The sequence below is a fragment of the Epinephelus fuscoguttatus genome, linkage group LG4, assembly GCF_011397635.1.
Source record: "Epinephelus fuscoguttatus linkage group LG4, E.fuscoguttatus.final_Chr_v1".
Classification (NCBI taxonomy): domain Eukaryota; kingdom Metazoa; phylum Chordata; class Actinopteri; order Perciformes; family Serranidae; genus Epinephelus; species Epinephelus fuscoguttatus.
In genome coordinates this window covers 16,925,717-16,942,215 of record NC_064755.1, presented here as the reverse complement: position 1 = coordinate 16,942,215, position 16,499 = coordinate 16,925,717, and the positions used below count along the sequence as shown (strand labels likewise).

At 41.3% G+C, this 16,499-nt stretch overlaps 1 protein-coding gene across 1 annotated transcript; it reads right to left on the bottom strand.

Moving 5' to 3' along the window:
- Window positions 1–166: 166 nt before the first annotated feature.
- washc4 (WASH complex subunit 4) lies at window positions 167–16,357 on the bottom strand. Its single transcript, XM_049573760.1, has 33 exons — window positions 16,221–16,357; window positions 15,320–15,459; window positions 15,155–15,208; window positions 15,008–15,073; window positions 14,478–14,523; window positions 14,287–14,354; window positions 14,112–14,194; window positions 13,881–13,923; window positions 13,683–13,786; window positions 12,557–12,677; window positions 12,213–12,336; window positions 11,995–12,122; window positions 11,723–11,883; window positions 11,509–11,635; window positions 10,663–10,788; window positions 10,458–10,565; window positions 10,206–10,352; window positions 10,026–10,105; window positions 9,511–9,616; window positions 9,059–9,175; window positions 8,678–8,846; window positions 8,010–8,164; window positions 7,831–7,905; window positions 7,640–7,744; window positions 7,397–7,531; window positions 6,860–6,968; window positions 6,690–6,756; window positions 5,423–5,509; window positions 4,898–5,045; window positions 4,647–4,743; window positions 4,345–4,541; window positions 1,481–1,577; window positions 167–1,298 (listed from the first exon to the last, which is right to left on the bottom strand). The coding sequence occupies exons 1-33, from the start codon at window positions 16,279–16,281 to the stop codon at window positions 1,234–1,236; spliced, it is 3,516 nt and encodes a 1,171-aa protein (XP_049429717.1). The 5' UTR covers window positions 16,282–16,357; the 3' UTR covers window positions 167–1,233.
- Window positions 16,358–16,499: the final 142 nt, after the last annotated feature.

Genomic DNA, 16,499 nt, shown 5'->3' with positions numbered 1-16,499 from the left:
CCACTGTCTGTGTGTTGTTTATTGCTCTTTTGCAACGTCAGGGATCCCTCGCTAATTTAAATTCATTTCCTGGAGTCAGTTTTGATTATAATGTACAAATTTGCAGGCAGACATGTACAATACGGACACTGCTTGTTTGAAGTCTGAAGGATTTCATTTCCAAACATTCTGTTGAAAGTGCAGGTTTTATTAGTCCTCAAAGACTGAACAGAACTTTCTCATCAAGCAAGTCAATTCATGGAATGTAGTTCTGACCAGTTATGGCCTCACATGTACCACATGTTGATAAATACAAAACTGGGAAATCAAAATGTAATGAAACATCTCCTGAAACGTTTGCACTATGCTACACCCACAGATTGAGAATCTTTGTATGTTAGATGTATTATTCCTAAATTAATTAGGTTATCCAAACAGGTATCCACAGATTTGAAAGGCACATACACACCATAATTCATACAATGTATAAAATGGACAAAACAAGAACTAGCAGTAGACAAATATGGCACGTAACATGAGATAATACACTGAAAACATTCTCATTACTCTGCTATAATTTGCAGCACCGTTAAGAACAGAGCTGCCGTTAAAGGCAACGGGCAATCGATCACAATTAGTACAGTGGACACAAAGATGTAGCAAAGTATAGAAAATAAAAACAGATGCAAATCAGTCACTGATTGGATTTGTCTCTGATCAGCAGAGGACACACACACACAGCTGAGGCTTCTACTGTAGAAAAATAATCTAGTCCATCTAGACTGGATGTGTGAGTATCAGAAGGCAGCATGGCAAAGAAAGCGATCACTGATACAGTACAGCTGACACCAGCTGACCTTTTCAAAATTGCAGTCGCTCGCATAAATGCTACAAATTCAAACTGAAGTTATTAGATGTTGCAAACACTTCAAAGCTGTGGGGATGTTACATCGTTGTTTCTGAAGGATGGAAACCAAAAAGACACGTCCTGCAGGAGCACTATGAGCAGACATTCTCTCTCATGATGATGATGATGATTGCTTTGTCGTGAGACGTAAAGAGACATAAGATCCTTTAGGTGTCTGTCGTTACATCCAGTTTACGAGTTGTTTCTCCCTGAACGAAGCACATGTTTCAGTGCAGTCTGCTGCTTGAGATCCTCTCTTCACACTCCCTCCTCTGCCCAGGCGCACACTCCCCTCATTTTATGGTTCCCATGTTGTGAACCCTGATCTGCTGATCTCACAGTGAGGGTCACTTTGAGGCAGGTTCAGTCGGGGTTGAGCCATCTACAGTACTTCCCGCTTTGGAAGCTTCCTCTGGTGGAAGAAAAAGCAACCGAGTTACTTCTGAGATGAAGACGAACTGACTCACCCATCATTAATCAGTATACCAGCCATCTATGTAAAACCATCTACAAAAACCCTGTATAACAGGGCGGGAGTGTCAGAGGCTTTGCATAATTAAAAGGTCTCAATTAATCATCACAACATCATCTAACCTTTATCTTTCTTCTCCTGAGTCTCCTCGGCTGCAGTCTTGTCTGCTCTGAAGAAGATCCGGGCGCTGCTTAATGAGAAGTGGAGCAGCTCAAACTCCTGAAGTGAGAGGAAGACAAAGAGGTCAGAGTGAACGATTCTTACACATCTGGGGTTTTCAGGCGTGGAGGGAGAGACGTGAAGATTCTGTGCGAGGTGAAAGAGACAGGTGCACTGAGGTGTTCCAAAAACAATAAGAAGCCAGTTATTGTAGTATGGGCTGCTGATTGGGCCCTCTTATCAACACAGTCAGCAGCAGCGTCTGTGCAATTTAAGTACTTTAAAACCCACGAGCAGCAATTTGCATCAAAGATTAAGTTCCTTTCCTGAGTCACATCTGAACTAGGGTTGGGTACCGTTCATAATTGAACCGATAGGGTACCAGTACCGGTATCTGGAATTCGGTACTGGTACCAAGCGGTACCTTATTTCAGTACTTTTTAACCCTATGGGCCCTAGGCCTTTTTGGGGTATTTTTACTGCCTTTACTTTTAAGCTCATATCACAGTCATTATAAAGGCTACATACACATGCTGTATCTTGTTTTTTTTTCAGGACAATCTGGGCTAACCAGATTTGCCATCATTACATGTCCTTCTATGTGCCTGTATTTTATATTAATTTTTATATCAATGAAAAAAAAACAAATTTGTGTTACTAAATTCTTACATTTTTACATGTATCTCACCATAGCAAGTTGGAAGAAGACATATTCTGCCATATCTGAAGAGGGGAGACTCTCTGGAATCTGGCAATATAAGAACCATGATGCTGGGACATTCTGTCACTTCACAGCTGTCCAAAACATGTGGTTTGTGCCAGGCGGACATGATTGCCAGTATTTTTTCATTATTGCAAGAAATTCCATTGACTCATTCACAAGTCAAAAACATGTTTTATCTGAAAGAAACATGCAATATTTACATCTAAGATCATAGAAAAATAGTCAACCAAGTGCAATGATGTCCTCCAAGATAATATTTGTTTTTCAGTTTCAGTTATATATTGGGGGGACATTTTGGGCATTGCTGGGGGGGCACGTGTCCCCCTCAATGTATATGGTTACTACTGCCCTGTCAGCATGCATAATTAAGCTGCAGTTGTCTGGGTGAGCAAAGGTGAAGTGGCTGGTTTTGTCATACAAAGTTTGATGGAGTGTCAGCTGGACAATATGGAGATGTTTGCATCTTGAAAGCTGGACTACAAATGTGGATAGACAGGGAGAAACACACAAGCCTAAGACGTGGTAAGATACGATATTCCTCACTGTATGAAGTGACTGATAACAAGATCTGTATAATGGATTGTAAAGAAATTCGTCAGGTTTTTATTTTGTAGACAACTGATCTGGATTTATAGTGTGATGGGATGACAGCACAATGATGTGTGTGGTATCACATGAAAGCTCTGCTCCTGCACTTTCATGTGATATGCGTGGTATTTCTGTGCGAGCCTGCGTTCGCGAGTAATCCATCCAAGAGTAATGTGTGTGCAAAGCTGTATGAAAGCTCTGTTATACGTCATTTTATTGCAACTTTATCAGTTTTTTTCGCTGTGAAAACGTTGGATTACCAGCAAGTGCTTGGCCTTGTTGGAAAGGTACAGTTCTGCCGTTTCACGTGATATGCGTGGCTTCTCGCTCGGACGATATGGTCACGGAGAAAATCCACAGAGAAGAACGGGTGTGAATTTGGACGCACTATGTGTTGTTCGGGCCCATAGTCTAAACTTCTCAGTTTCAACATTTTATTGAGAACATTTAAGAACAGTGCTGCATGTTAACTTTTGTCTGCACATTTTTTTTGTCGCTATTGTTGCTGAGTCTGAGGTGTAAGTCATGTGCTCTTGCTCCGCCTCCACCTCAGGTACCGAAATTTGGCACCTATTCATTTTAAGTGAAACGGTAGTTGGTAGTACCGACGTGAATCGGTACCAAGTACAAAAAGTACCGAGTTTCGGTACCCAACCCTAATCTGAACACAGACATGATACACATTTTTTGGATTCAGTTTGACCTCCACATCCCAAGGCTATCACCCACGTCCATCCTGAATAAAGTCCATAAATCTGCTTCAAGACGTTCCTTGAATCAGAACCTGACTGAGAATCATCATGTTTTCTTCAGTATCCAAGTCATTAAAAATAACAGTAGTCTGTACATCCATGGACACATTGCAAACAGGAACCAGTAGCTAATTCGGCAGCCATTTTATAATGCCAATTCGTTGAATCCACGGCAACATTATACTTCCTGTTAAAGGCATATTTCACCTAAAAAAATGACAATTTATAAATCAATTAATCATGCTGTGCTACATTGAAATCCTAAAGAAAACTTTGGTTTTCTCGCATGCCTCCTCGGAGAACACAGAACATACTGATTCATTGGGGACCACGCTTAACAACAGCAAAATTATATCAAAACATCCATTTACAGACTCTCACACAACTCATGCGGTGTAATACAAGTCTCATTTATCCAGTCGTATGCTCAGTACTTCCCAAAAACATGAATTTTTGCTAAAATCTTCCTATGTAAAACTGAACTGAAACTATAACTTTTCTATGCTCTCTTCAAAGCCAGACTCCAGTACTAAGGTTTTTTTTTTTTTTTTTTAGCAAGGAGGAGGTGGAGGCATACATGGAAGACAAAAGTTTTTTTTTTTTTCACAGATTTAAGGTAACAGCAAATCTAACTGATATACAAATGGTCATTTTGTGGGTGAAATATTCCTTTAACATCCCTCAGTAAGACAGGTTGAAGGGGGGGGTGTTTGTTGTGTGCGTACATGTGGGTGTGTCTTCCACAATTCAATAGGGACTGTACCTGAAGGTAGATGTCCAGCCTCTTCTGAGTGAGGTTCATAGTTTGCAGTAACTTCTCATCCTGGCTGGCCGACTGGACGCTCTGCTCCTTCACCACAGCATTCATCTCCCTCTTGTACTTGTCTCTGACGGCCTGGAACCAGTGCAGAGAGTCAAACTCCAGATACTGGTCCAGCAGCTTCAGGATGTACGCCACACCTGTGAGAGCGAGAGAGAAGAGGAGAGTAAGTCGACAGTAAAAAAGCAGAAGTGTAGAGCACTGAGCTGATGTTTGGTAAATACTTATGGCTTAAACCCACTCACCCATAGCAAAGCCATCATCTGTGAAAGCAGCTCCAGATTTGTTTTTCTTGTTGAGTTTCTCTTTGCAGCTGATGGAGTGCTCCACAAAATTCACCGTCTACGGGAGAGATTTGTTGTGTGTAAATTACTGAAACTGCTGCATAGATGCTGAACAGTCAAGAAAAATTAAAACACCGCAGAGAGACGAGGTAAACACAAACACACAGAAAGAGAAAAAGAGCGTGACACAAATAACAGGTCTTCACACTGACCAGTGGGGGTACAATCATGTAGAAGTTCCTCAGGTGCATATTCTTGGCACTGCGAAACTCAGGCGCAAACACAGCCACCAGCATCTTGAAGTACTCCGTCCCTTCAGCAGAGTTGCTGGTCAGATCTCCCAACACTGAATCCAGGATGCTGGAAGTGACACGCACAACATTTAACAAGAACTGTGCAAACAACAGGTGATGTTTCTTTTTACATATCTCGCACTGTGGTGCCCTCTGCAGGTGTAAAAATGGAACTACACTGAAAGTATCTTGACAATATTTCATCACAGAAACAACTAAAGCACAGCTGTTTGTCTGTGCGTGACAGAAATATTAAACTAAAACGGAATCATAGAGTTTAACACCGGCTGGAGCTGACGCCAGACTTAAAACAACCCCAGTCCAAAATACACCAAAATAATTTTTGACTCTAATAACAGAAATAAGGCCACGTTAGACAAATTTTTATTTATATATAATAATATATAATTTGGAGAAATACGGCAGGGTTTTCAAATGCCCTACCTGGCGGCTCTCTGGGTCTCCTCTGAAAGTCCCTCCTCCTTCACCAGCTCCTCAAAGTTGACTATATCCTCCAGGTCAGGGACGAACCTGGAGGGGACACACACACAAAAACACACCAGTGAGATATGACAAAAACACACTTCAGTGCACATGAGTGTGGCGTCATAAAGATGAGGAATTTAAAATCCTTAATCTTTAACTGAAACATTTCTCCCAGAAACTGCTCACATGACCTGTAGGTCATCAGAGGACGTTAAAGGGCCAGACCCTGGTTTATGACCAGCCTGGAAAAACTCAAAGAGGAGGTCTATTAAATTTATAACCCTCTGACGTCTGGTTTTAATCAAAGACACCCCACACTGTGAGCTCATTGAAATAGAACTAAGAGCTAACGTTGCAATTAAATTTAGATGTATTGATATGTTATGTGTAACTAACCATTTAAAAAATAGCGATGTTTTAAAATGAACCAACAGAACTGTCACCAAGAACTGTTAAAAATACATTTAATCAAAATAAAGACGTCATGTGTTTCGACTCTGTTAGCAGCTGAGGAAACAAGAAATATATATGTGCATTTATATAAGCAGCAAACTGATCATAGCTTGTAATGAAAACAAGAATTATGTGGAGATGTCAATTCTGCCTGCAGGGCCATGTTTTCTGCACCTCCTCCTCCTCCTCTCAAGAGGGAGAAGACAGGCACAGCCCTTTGATAGCAGCAACACTGACGTACTGATTTTATTTCATTCTTTAATGCCACCCAGTGTATACAGTACACACACACAGACACACACACACACACATATATATATATATATATATGTATATATGTATGTATGTATGTATGTATATATATCTATATATATATATATATATATATATATATATATATATAGATATATATGTATGTATGTATATGTATGTATGTATGTATGTATATGTATGTATATATATACACACACACATATTTATGTGTGTGTGTATATATTACAAATAAACTGAAAAGTTAACTAAAAAAAACATGGGAGAATTAAATTTATAGTAAACTAAGATTTGGCAGATTTAATTGATCTTCAAAGTGTCATCCCCTCCACCACCCCCACATATTAATCTCATCTTAAACATTAACATAAGTAACACTGATGTATCCAGTTCATCTGGTATTTCAGAGACTTTCTCAGAGTGACTCAGCCCATGTCGTCCATATGAACATTCCATGGAAGCACAAATAGACACAACCAGCACTCAAACAACTCTCTTTTACCTGATGGCACTGCTGCAACAGTGGAGGCCTCCAGAACGGATCATGCGCACATAGCCCATGGCGTTACCTGAAAGAAAACAGGGTAAACTGGTTTTGGTTTACTTTTGCCAGCAATTGGATTGCTAAGATTTAATGCCATGAACAAATCAACATTCGTGTGTTGTTCTCACCAATCTGGCTGATGAGCTGTCTGAACTGGTCCAGGTAGCTGTGTCCTTCCGGAGTGATGCCCAGCTTCCTGATGCCACGGTTAAATTTCTCCGCTCGCTCAAATGGATACTACAACAAAAAAAAAATAAATAAAAGAACTACAGCTGAGCAAGAGCTGGAGGCAGGGAGCTAAGTTATTGTGCCTGGTGATATGATATTTTTAAAACAGAAACTTGAGGAGGATTAGACAGCTAACTGGTTCCAAGAACAGCAAATCTAGAAAAGCCCTCTGCTCCCGAGGCTGGATTTACCCAAAGTCTGTGTCTGTTAATAAGAAAACTTCACATGTTCATTTGGCAGGTTCATTTAATCTTAACCACTGGATTTCAGTTTCCAGCTCCCACCAGTTGGAGCTCAACTGGTGTTACAACCATCTGATTGAAATAAAGCAGAGCATTTCACTCCTGCAATATTCACCATCTGTCCATTGTGCTTTGTTTGTGTTAACTGGTGTGGTATAATGAATACATTTGGACAGGCACCGAGACTTTTCCTACCTTCTGATCAGACTGGTCCTTTGTTTCTCTGAAGAAGCGGATGTCCTTGATGAGTCTGGACTTGATGTGCTCGTCGTACATAAACTGACTGAAGATGTAAAACTTCTTCCGCAGGAACTGGTAGGTGAAATTCACCTGATGAAAGACGAGAGATGTGCAGCAAGTGAAGCAAAAACACACGGATACACCAGAACAAACAGAGACGGACTAAAACACACATCACTGCTTTCTGTGTAAACTCACTGTGGTGTTCATAATGCCTGTGCCGTGGGTCCGGATGGAGTTGGCAATGTGACGGATGTTGATGGTGTTCAAGTGCTTGTTGTTACTGGCCTTCTCTATGAAGATCTGTTGGAAAGAGAAACAGCATATAATGCAGAGACATCTGCTCGGTTCAAGAGAGAGAAGGTTCACATAGAGGCAACATGTCTTACCTGGTTGTTGAGATTGTAAAGGTAGCGAGAGACAAAGACGTGAATGTTCCTCATGATCTCCAGAACGTCCAAACCCTGTTGAGAACAAACAGGCAATCCAGTTATAATTAACTATTTACCTATACTTCTTTAACTAAAAATGCACCTCTATTAATGATGTGTACGGAGTAACCACAGACCTGCTCTAGGGTCTGGCTGGGCAGGTGTGCCTCCGTCATTGTGAGCCCATAGCGTTGTGTGGCGAGGTTTCTCATCTCACTGTAGGTGGCCCAGTCATGCAGAGCGACAGTGGTTAGGTTGTAGAAAGTTTTATCCAGGTAGTGGGTCACATAGGCTGCAGGACATGAATAAAAGAGACAAGTAATTATGTTACACCCTTAACACCATCTTACAGTTTTCCAGCAGGTGTCAGTGTTGCGCAGCACACACAGTACACTTACTCATACTGACATGACCAGGGTTCACTTACTTCTACTATACACAGTGTACTGGTAAGAAATCGCTCAGTTAAACACAGATTTAACTGTATTTTCACTGAATGAAATATTTAAACAAATGTTTTAAATTGCAACTGAAATAGTGACAGCAATCAGAGGGTGCACACCTCAGCCAAAGCTGAAAAATCCCCTAATTTGTTATTTCACTACAAAATCTTTATCATTTGTACTGATTCACATGCAGACTAAAATTTGTAAACTAGAATTCCTGCTTTGTGGAACAAAACACAAGGATGTGGTGGGATGGTACTCATTCTTTAGGGATTGGTACAGGACAGGAGTTTATTTTGTGGGAGTGTCATGAGACAAGAGTGAAAATCCACACCCGTGTCACCATCTAGAATGTGCACCTTTGATGTGGATGAAGCGGTTGAAGAAGCGGATGGGTTTGAGGGAGAAGAAGTGCGCCAGGTCCTTCATGCCGACTTTGAAAGGGTTCCTGTCGTCCAGCTTCAGGTGGGTGTGAACAGAGAGACGCAGGTCCTTCTCGATCTCCTTACACAGCTTGTCCAGCAGGTGCTACAAGAGGTAGAGGCCAGAACAAATGAGATCAAGGTTCACACATGTACACCAGAAACATGGAGGTAAAGGATGTGACTGCAACACTGGAAATCTGTTTGATATGTACAAAATGAACTTAAATCAAGAGTCCTGACACTTGCACACCATAATCTCACTTTATCCTGCAACATCCTCATTTCATCTGGCTACTAAATGTCATCTGTTCTCACCTCATTGAACACGTCCATGATCTCCTTGTCGTAGCTCTCCAGTAGTTGGTTACATGACTCCATGTGTTTGGCGTGCAACATGGAGGGCACACAGTCCCGCAGCGCACTGAACATGTACTGCTCCGGCCAATCAAGGACATCAGCAAGGAAGGAGAACACCAGAGCAGCCAATCAAACACAAGCAGGAGAAAAACACAGGCAAAATTTAAAACCAAACTATACTACGCTATGCTATGCAATACAATATACTTCAGTAAATCAAAGGATCAACAAAGCAGTGAATACCAACTTCAAAAATTCATTCAGCAATGTTTCCCCTTATACTGATAAAAAAGTCCTTTGTGATCCAAGCAGAGCATCACGGTTCTTGCTCATAAAGCATCTCAAAGAATAAGTGTGTGTGTGTGTGTGTGTGTGTGTGTGATCAGTGCATCAGAGGCCAGTCTGCTTACGTGTATTCGTGCTGCGTCCACGGCATTGTCATATACATCATCTAGGTAGATGGGAAACACAGCTCGCTGCCAGTAAAGGAAGCTACAGTCACACTGCAGCTTGACCCTGAGGAATGAAGGAACAGTCCCTCAGTATGCCTAAAGACTTTTAAAGTAGGTCAAATGAAACATCGACAATTTATACACAGTTCGGACAAGGTCCAACACTAGACTCCACCAAACGATTTGGTGATAAAAAGTGTTTGGTTTTAGTCTGTTCTCAATACTTCTGTGCAGGCTATTAGCAAATGAGACATCACAGCAAAAAAACTGTCTGTCTGTTAAATGAAATGTTGAAAGCTGTCTGTCACACTGGCTGCACACCAAGCAGCAGCATCTTAACTTCTGGAAGTTTTCTTCACTGCCTGGAGGGTTAATCACTTTGCCAGCTCTTAGCAGATGGAGCGAAAGCAGATTGTTTCATGCACTGACTAGAAATTTTTGTTCAGTGTGATCAAAAGAAAACAAAATCCCACCTCTCGCTCAGCTCACTTATCAGATCCAGCTTTTTCAACACCAGCTGCAGTGGAAGCAGCTCCTCGTCCTTGAAAGTTTTCTACGAGACAGCAAGAGATTTCAATGTCAAGCTACGAATTGGATCAAATAACAAGGAAACAGACGCGTTTGTATCCAAACACAGACTCCTCCCAACGTACCAGCTGAGTGCCCACACACAGTGCCAGAGACACCACTAGGCGACGCTCCTTTGTGCTCGGTCCACTCAGAGCATTTTCTGCCAGCACCAGAGAGGACAGCACGTCCAGTCGCTGCTCGCTGTACTTCTTGTCGGAGATCACCCTTTTCTTCAGGGAATTAAAACAAATTAAAGTTAGATATGTCTCCTTTGCTCCTCCACAAACTCCTCCTGTAAATACCAATAATGTGCTTTATTATCTGTTTGTATTTACCTTGGCGTTGCCAATGGCGTTGAGGGCCTGCGACTGCAGCTGCTGAGTGATGTGAGAAACAGAGTCTGCTACAACCATGGACCGCCTGTGGAATGTGTGCTCCACAGCCTAAGGGGACAGAAACAATATCCCGTGACTTGACCTTATTAGTTTCACACAAACAGACATTGGGGAAAAGCAAAGAAAAACTCAAAGGCACACACACCTTGAGTAGCTCAACCAGTCGACACAGAGCTTTGACGGAGGTCTTGGTCATGGGCCGCTGCATCGACATGTACATGTTCATGGTGGTTTTGATAATAGTGCTGATGCTGTATGCATACAGGATGCCCTGTGAGGAACAGCAAACACAGAGGGAGGGAACTGTTAGTAAAGACGTTATATCTGGCTGTTCTTAAATGATAATCAGAGCATCTTAGGTGCATTTACAGCTGAATTTGAAGGGACAGTTTGATTTTTAGAAGTGGGGTTGTATGAGGTATTTATCCCTGTTAGCTGTAGTGGGGGTTTGTCAGCACACTCCCCGTTTGGAGAAACAGGCACGTGTACCGCCACAGAAGCTAAGCAATGTACTGCTGTGGAGGGGGGCATGAGCTGCAGCGATTAATCAATTAATTATTGTCAACTATTAAATTAATCGCCAACTAATTCGATAATTGATTAACCAGTTTGAGAATTTTTTTAAGAAAAACAACAACAACAACAACAACAACAACACCACCACCACCACAAAAAAAGAGTCAAAATTCTGATTCCAGCCTCTTAAATGTGAATATTTTCTTTTTCTTCACTTTCTTTTATTTTCTTTTTTCTTCACTCCTCTATGACAGTACCCTGAATACTCCGGTACTCCTGTCTGCTTCTCCAAACCGGGAGCGAGCCTACTGCCATCTACTGTAGGTGATAAACTAACTGTGGAAAAGTACCTAATACAACCCTACATAAACAAAACTGAACATCCCTTTAAATAAGAATTAGAAAACTGTGAATGCCATGTCCTGCTCTGTAGTCCTGCTGAGTCTTGTTTGAGGATAATCCTGTCAGTCCTTACCTGTATAAACACATTACACCTGCTGTTAAGGTCTTCTGCCAACTTGTCACTTTTCTGCTCCTTGGACAGGATGGACTCCATCTTCATCATCCAGGAAGTTACAAACACATAGTACGACTGAACATCCCTGAGGAAAAGAGACAACAGAAACTATGAGATTCTGCAAACCTAAAAATCAAAGTTAGACAAAATAAATGTTTTTGTCCCCGCTGACTTTGTTAGCGTCTGTGCTCTTTGCTGTAGGTAGGTGTCTCTCTGCGCTCTGATGGCCTGTAGACTCTTCTTATCCATCAGTTTAGCTGCCGCTGGGACCTTAGCCAGGAGGAACGTGTCAGGAAACCAGATGATGTTTGCAGTGAGAGTAACTGCTGGAACCTACAGAGAGAGGCAGACACAAAAACACACATGAGGGAAATGTTTCCACATTTAGACGAGGGAGGACTGTCACAGTTAGAGAAAAAAGGCAGGCCAGGAACACTGAGCTACCTTTTTACAGATGTCGAGCAGCGCTTTGTAGAACTTTTTGTCAACACTCCTGAAGATGTGAAAGTGAAGCACAAAGAGGCAACAGACGCCAGCATATTTATCTCTCTGGTCTATCTCTGAAGGTTCACCTGAAAACAATACAGACACACAGACATAAATCACTTTGAGGCTGCTGCAAAGTAAAGTGAAACCAGTCTATTCAAAGAAGAGAAACTGACCAATTTTGGATTCAACATTAGTGAATATGGTGCGAAAGTTGAAGGCAAACTCCTCAGCAAAGGCGCTGTTTTTGGCGACAGCTACTCCTTCCCCAGGATCATCGAATCTCTGCTCCACACAGGCCTGTTACGCAGTCATAAACATCATGAGGTTAATGCTGCTCAGAGGACACGAACAGAATATATTCACTCAAGTATTCAGTCTTAAAATGACCTGTTCTTACAGTTGAGAAATTTATATCCATTTGCATATTAGCAAAAAACTAAAACCACTGACTTCTCAGCAAAACAGCTCAGAAAATCAATTCTAATACATAACAACAGCCTGAAAGAAGTGAAGTCACCTGCAGTATCATGCCATCCAGCAGCTGTCCCTCAAGCTTGAGCAGGAGCTTTTCGAACGGTTTCAGCTTCTCTTCAGGAATGGAAAACTTTCCCGGGTTATGGTGCACAGATTTTAACAACCTACAACAAGAGAATTAAATTATAAAAGACTATAGCCTACAAATATTGTATATCAAAGGAGCTGTATACGATACAAGAGCATTAATATAGCAGCAGACAACTATATTCTATGTAAAAATATAGGGGAATAACAGCGTCCTGAGCAGAGAATGAAGTCACCCTTCCTTTTGCCTGTGCTGTAATCCAAGTTCTGTTTTGTTGTTGTGGTGGATGGTCGAGCTGCGGTGCATGGTAGTCCTTCTGAGTGTATCCAACTGGCTAGCTAATCGCTGCCGCTCCACACCATGCTCATACAGCGATTACCTCTGATATCTCGATGTTCTTTCACGGAAGCATAGCACTCACCCTTCGGTCCCCTCTCCATGTTAATACCATTAGCTCTGTCAACACTGATGCAGTTGTGAGCACTGTTCATGCGACTAGCTCCATTAGCTGCTAGCAGCCAGCTTAGCCACCTCTATGTTGAGAACCATATGCAGACAACCTCTTAATCATAGATATGCTCTGAATATCATATAGAGCTCCTTTAAAGCAAGTATGTTGAAATAAATTATAAACTGCTGTTGAGATCAACCGACGTAGCTGGGATGTGAGCTGAGCTTGACATCGTGTCCTGCCTGAACTAACACTATGCTCAACTTAAGCTGAAAACAGCAATTTTGAAGGACATCATGTGATTTAATTCGGCTGAATAGTAATAACTGAGATTCATATTATAGCATTATTGAGGTCTTGCTTTGTTTGCTATTCCAAGAATATATTTTTAAGAAATAAATGACAGATGTGACATTTTTTGACAGTTTTTCTTGGCTGTGTGACTGATTTCAATCAACTTTTATGAACCATTGAGAGAACAATGAGCTGTCCTTCAATTTTAACAGGTGAATATTGTCTTCTGTGCAAAAAAAGTTGAATTCATGAAATATAGCTTTTCATTTATCTCACTGGATGCAACAGATGTGTGTATGCGCATGCATGCATGCATGCGTGTGTGTGTGTGTTTACCTTTTATACATCTTCCAGTGATCTTTTAGTGTGCCATGATTTTCCATTATCTCATCGAGTGTGAGCAGAACCACTAACAACTCCCCGAGGTGTTCGTACACTATCTGCAGAGGGAACACAAAAAAGACATGGTAAGAAATGTTTAGAGACAGAGAACAGAGACTGAAGACATAAAAGGAATATAATCTTAAAACCCACCTGGAAATGGACACCTGATGACTCAATGATTTTTGTTGCACCCCTGAGATATGAAAGGAAAAATGCTTTTGTACATTTTGTTTTAAGCTGACACAGAGCCAAACATGCATGTTATTTCGTCTGCATGTGAAGTGCACAAAGGCTCTTTTGACAACATGGGTATTCGAGCCAATCCGACAAGAACACTACATTCACTGTGTAACATTACTTGCTTCTGTAGTAAGACCTTACTTGTTGCTGTTGTAGAGGGCAGCCAGCTGATGAACAATGTTGACCACCACTTCATAACATCTTGACACAAAACAGGACAGTTCCTACCAACAGACAAAGAGAGAAACGATCAGTGTTTTCTGGATTTCAATAAACTGCAGTACGTTATGATAGAAAAAAAATCTTTATTGGCTACCTGGAGGAACGAGATAAATCTGCCCATCTGAATCTGAGAGTCTCCTTCAACAACGCTGGTGTCAGAGACTGTAACACAAATGCACATAAATATGTTATTTCTTAATCAAAAGAAATAACTGTGCACTGTGCACTGTGTACCACTGAGGGCAAACCAAAAATTGAAGTAAGCAATGACAGCTGACAGATTACCTCCCTCTCCATAGTACAGTAAGCCATTGTAGAACTTGGTTTCAGCCTGCAAAGGAACATAAATTTAGCACACAGGAATAACATCTATTTAGAGTGATGTTGCTTAAATGTTCCTGCTGGAGTTTTAGATCTCTAGTAACACTGCAGACTTGTTTTTCTATGAGTGGGTCATTGTTTTGTTTATCTCATGCACAAGTGATGCGATACACAATCCTGCCAATGGTGTCACACTATTCCACTGATCAACAGGTGGCAGTTACACAAAATATGCAGCAACGAGCCAACAAGGGCAGGGAGGAAGACCACAAGCTGGTAAACAAAGCTGGATTTAAAATATGTTTTAGAAACTGGCTTTGCAAATGTTTTACAAGGAAGGGAATGCATTCATCACACGAGTTAGAATTCAAGGATGCACATTATATTAATCCTTCAAACTCCACAGGGCATCTTTAGGTAAGAGTAGGCAGATGTGATGAAAAACGCAAGCCAAACTAACCTCAAAATTAGTACAATGTCTTGACCATGCTTACCTCATACTTGAGCTTCTTCACTTCACTGCAGAGAGCAGCATAAACTGTGATGACTTTGTTCAGCACCTGCACACAAAACACAATAACAGTCATCAAAAAAGGAAAAAATGACAAACAGAAAAAATGACAGACCCTGTCTTTATTTACCTTGTTGTCTGTTTTAATTAACTCCAGTAGTGATGACTGCTCGTATGGGAGAAGCTGAAAGAGAGTGGAAAGTACTGAGGAGGAAGTTGCACAAGTGTAAACTGTGTAAAAACAACATCAGTTTTTTCACGCTTCATGTACAGCCACTAGTGTTTGGTGTTTTACCTTCAGGGCGATGGGGTCCAGAGTGAAGTCCCAAACATCTCCAATGGAGTCATCCAGAGCCTCCTCAATACCCCTCAGTTGGGAGGTGTACTCCTCCAGAAACTTGCTGTAGTTCTTCAGTTGAACCTCTGTGTGTATTTCTGTAGGGTGGAGGGTTTAATTAGGGACACTTGGGCTGATGCTGCGTTTAAAGACTCACTCTAATGTAAACATTAATGTTGTTGCAGCTAGTTAGCAGTTAACACTACCAGGCCCATTACCTTTGCTAAAAGATTTAAAGTAAAGACAGGTACCTTTTCTAGCAATTAAACTTCGGTCTTTTTACGGCCTGCATATGAATGTCAGAGCAACAAATAGGCACATAATACACACTTAAACCCATGTCATCCACAACTGCAGGAAGCCTGACATTCTCACTAGAAAACTAGACTATTGCTCATTTTGCTAACTTTAACATAAGGAAGTTGGCGCTACACTTGGCTATTTATGCTGCTTTTGACATTATAAATGATATATTATGTGAGAGCTACTGTTCAAACTACTGCACTAACGTGTCGTTTAGCTGTCAAACTGCTCAGCTGTAACTGCTAACATATGTGACTGATGTTGGTGACTAACGTTAGCAACTATGGTGTCACTTAAATATACCATTACATTACAACTGGACTGCGTGTTATGAACGTCCAGTTGTAATAAATATAGCAAAATAAATTTAAAATGTGTCCATTTGACGAGCATTTGTTTGCAAGTAACTGCAACATTAGTTGCGGGCCAGCAAATAGACGGCGTCTAGTGGCATAGCATCCTGATAGCAGGGTAAGCTAGCTCTAGAGGATAACGTCAGTTAGCATTAGCCTGTTGCTACGTTACACTGCAGGTCAGGACCAGACGCTTTACTTACTCTGTGAACCGTCGTCAAAACGGTCAAACTCCCAGTCAGGTGCGATGGTTTCTACCGCCATAATGGTGGCATCAACTGTAACCCAAACACTGCTGTTAGACACAGGAGCTACACGGTCCCATGATCGGTCTCATGATTTTGTGAATGGGCGCTAGTGTTCATGGGAAATGGAGTCTAGAGGAGATGTCACTGGCAATGAGTAGATAGATAGATAGATAGATAGATATTGTTTGGGTTTTGTTCTTTCTTTATTATTTATATTTTTAAATAAAAACGGCC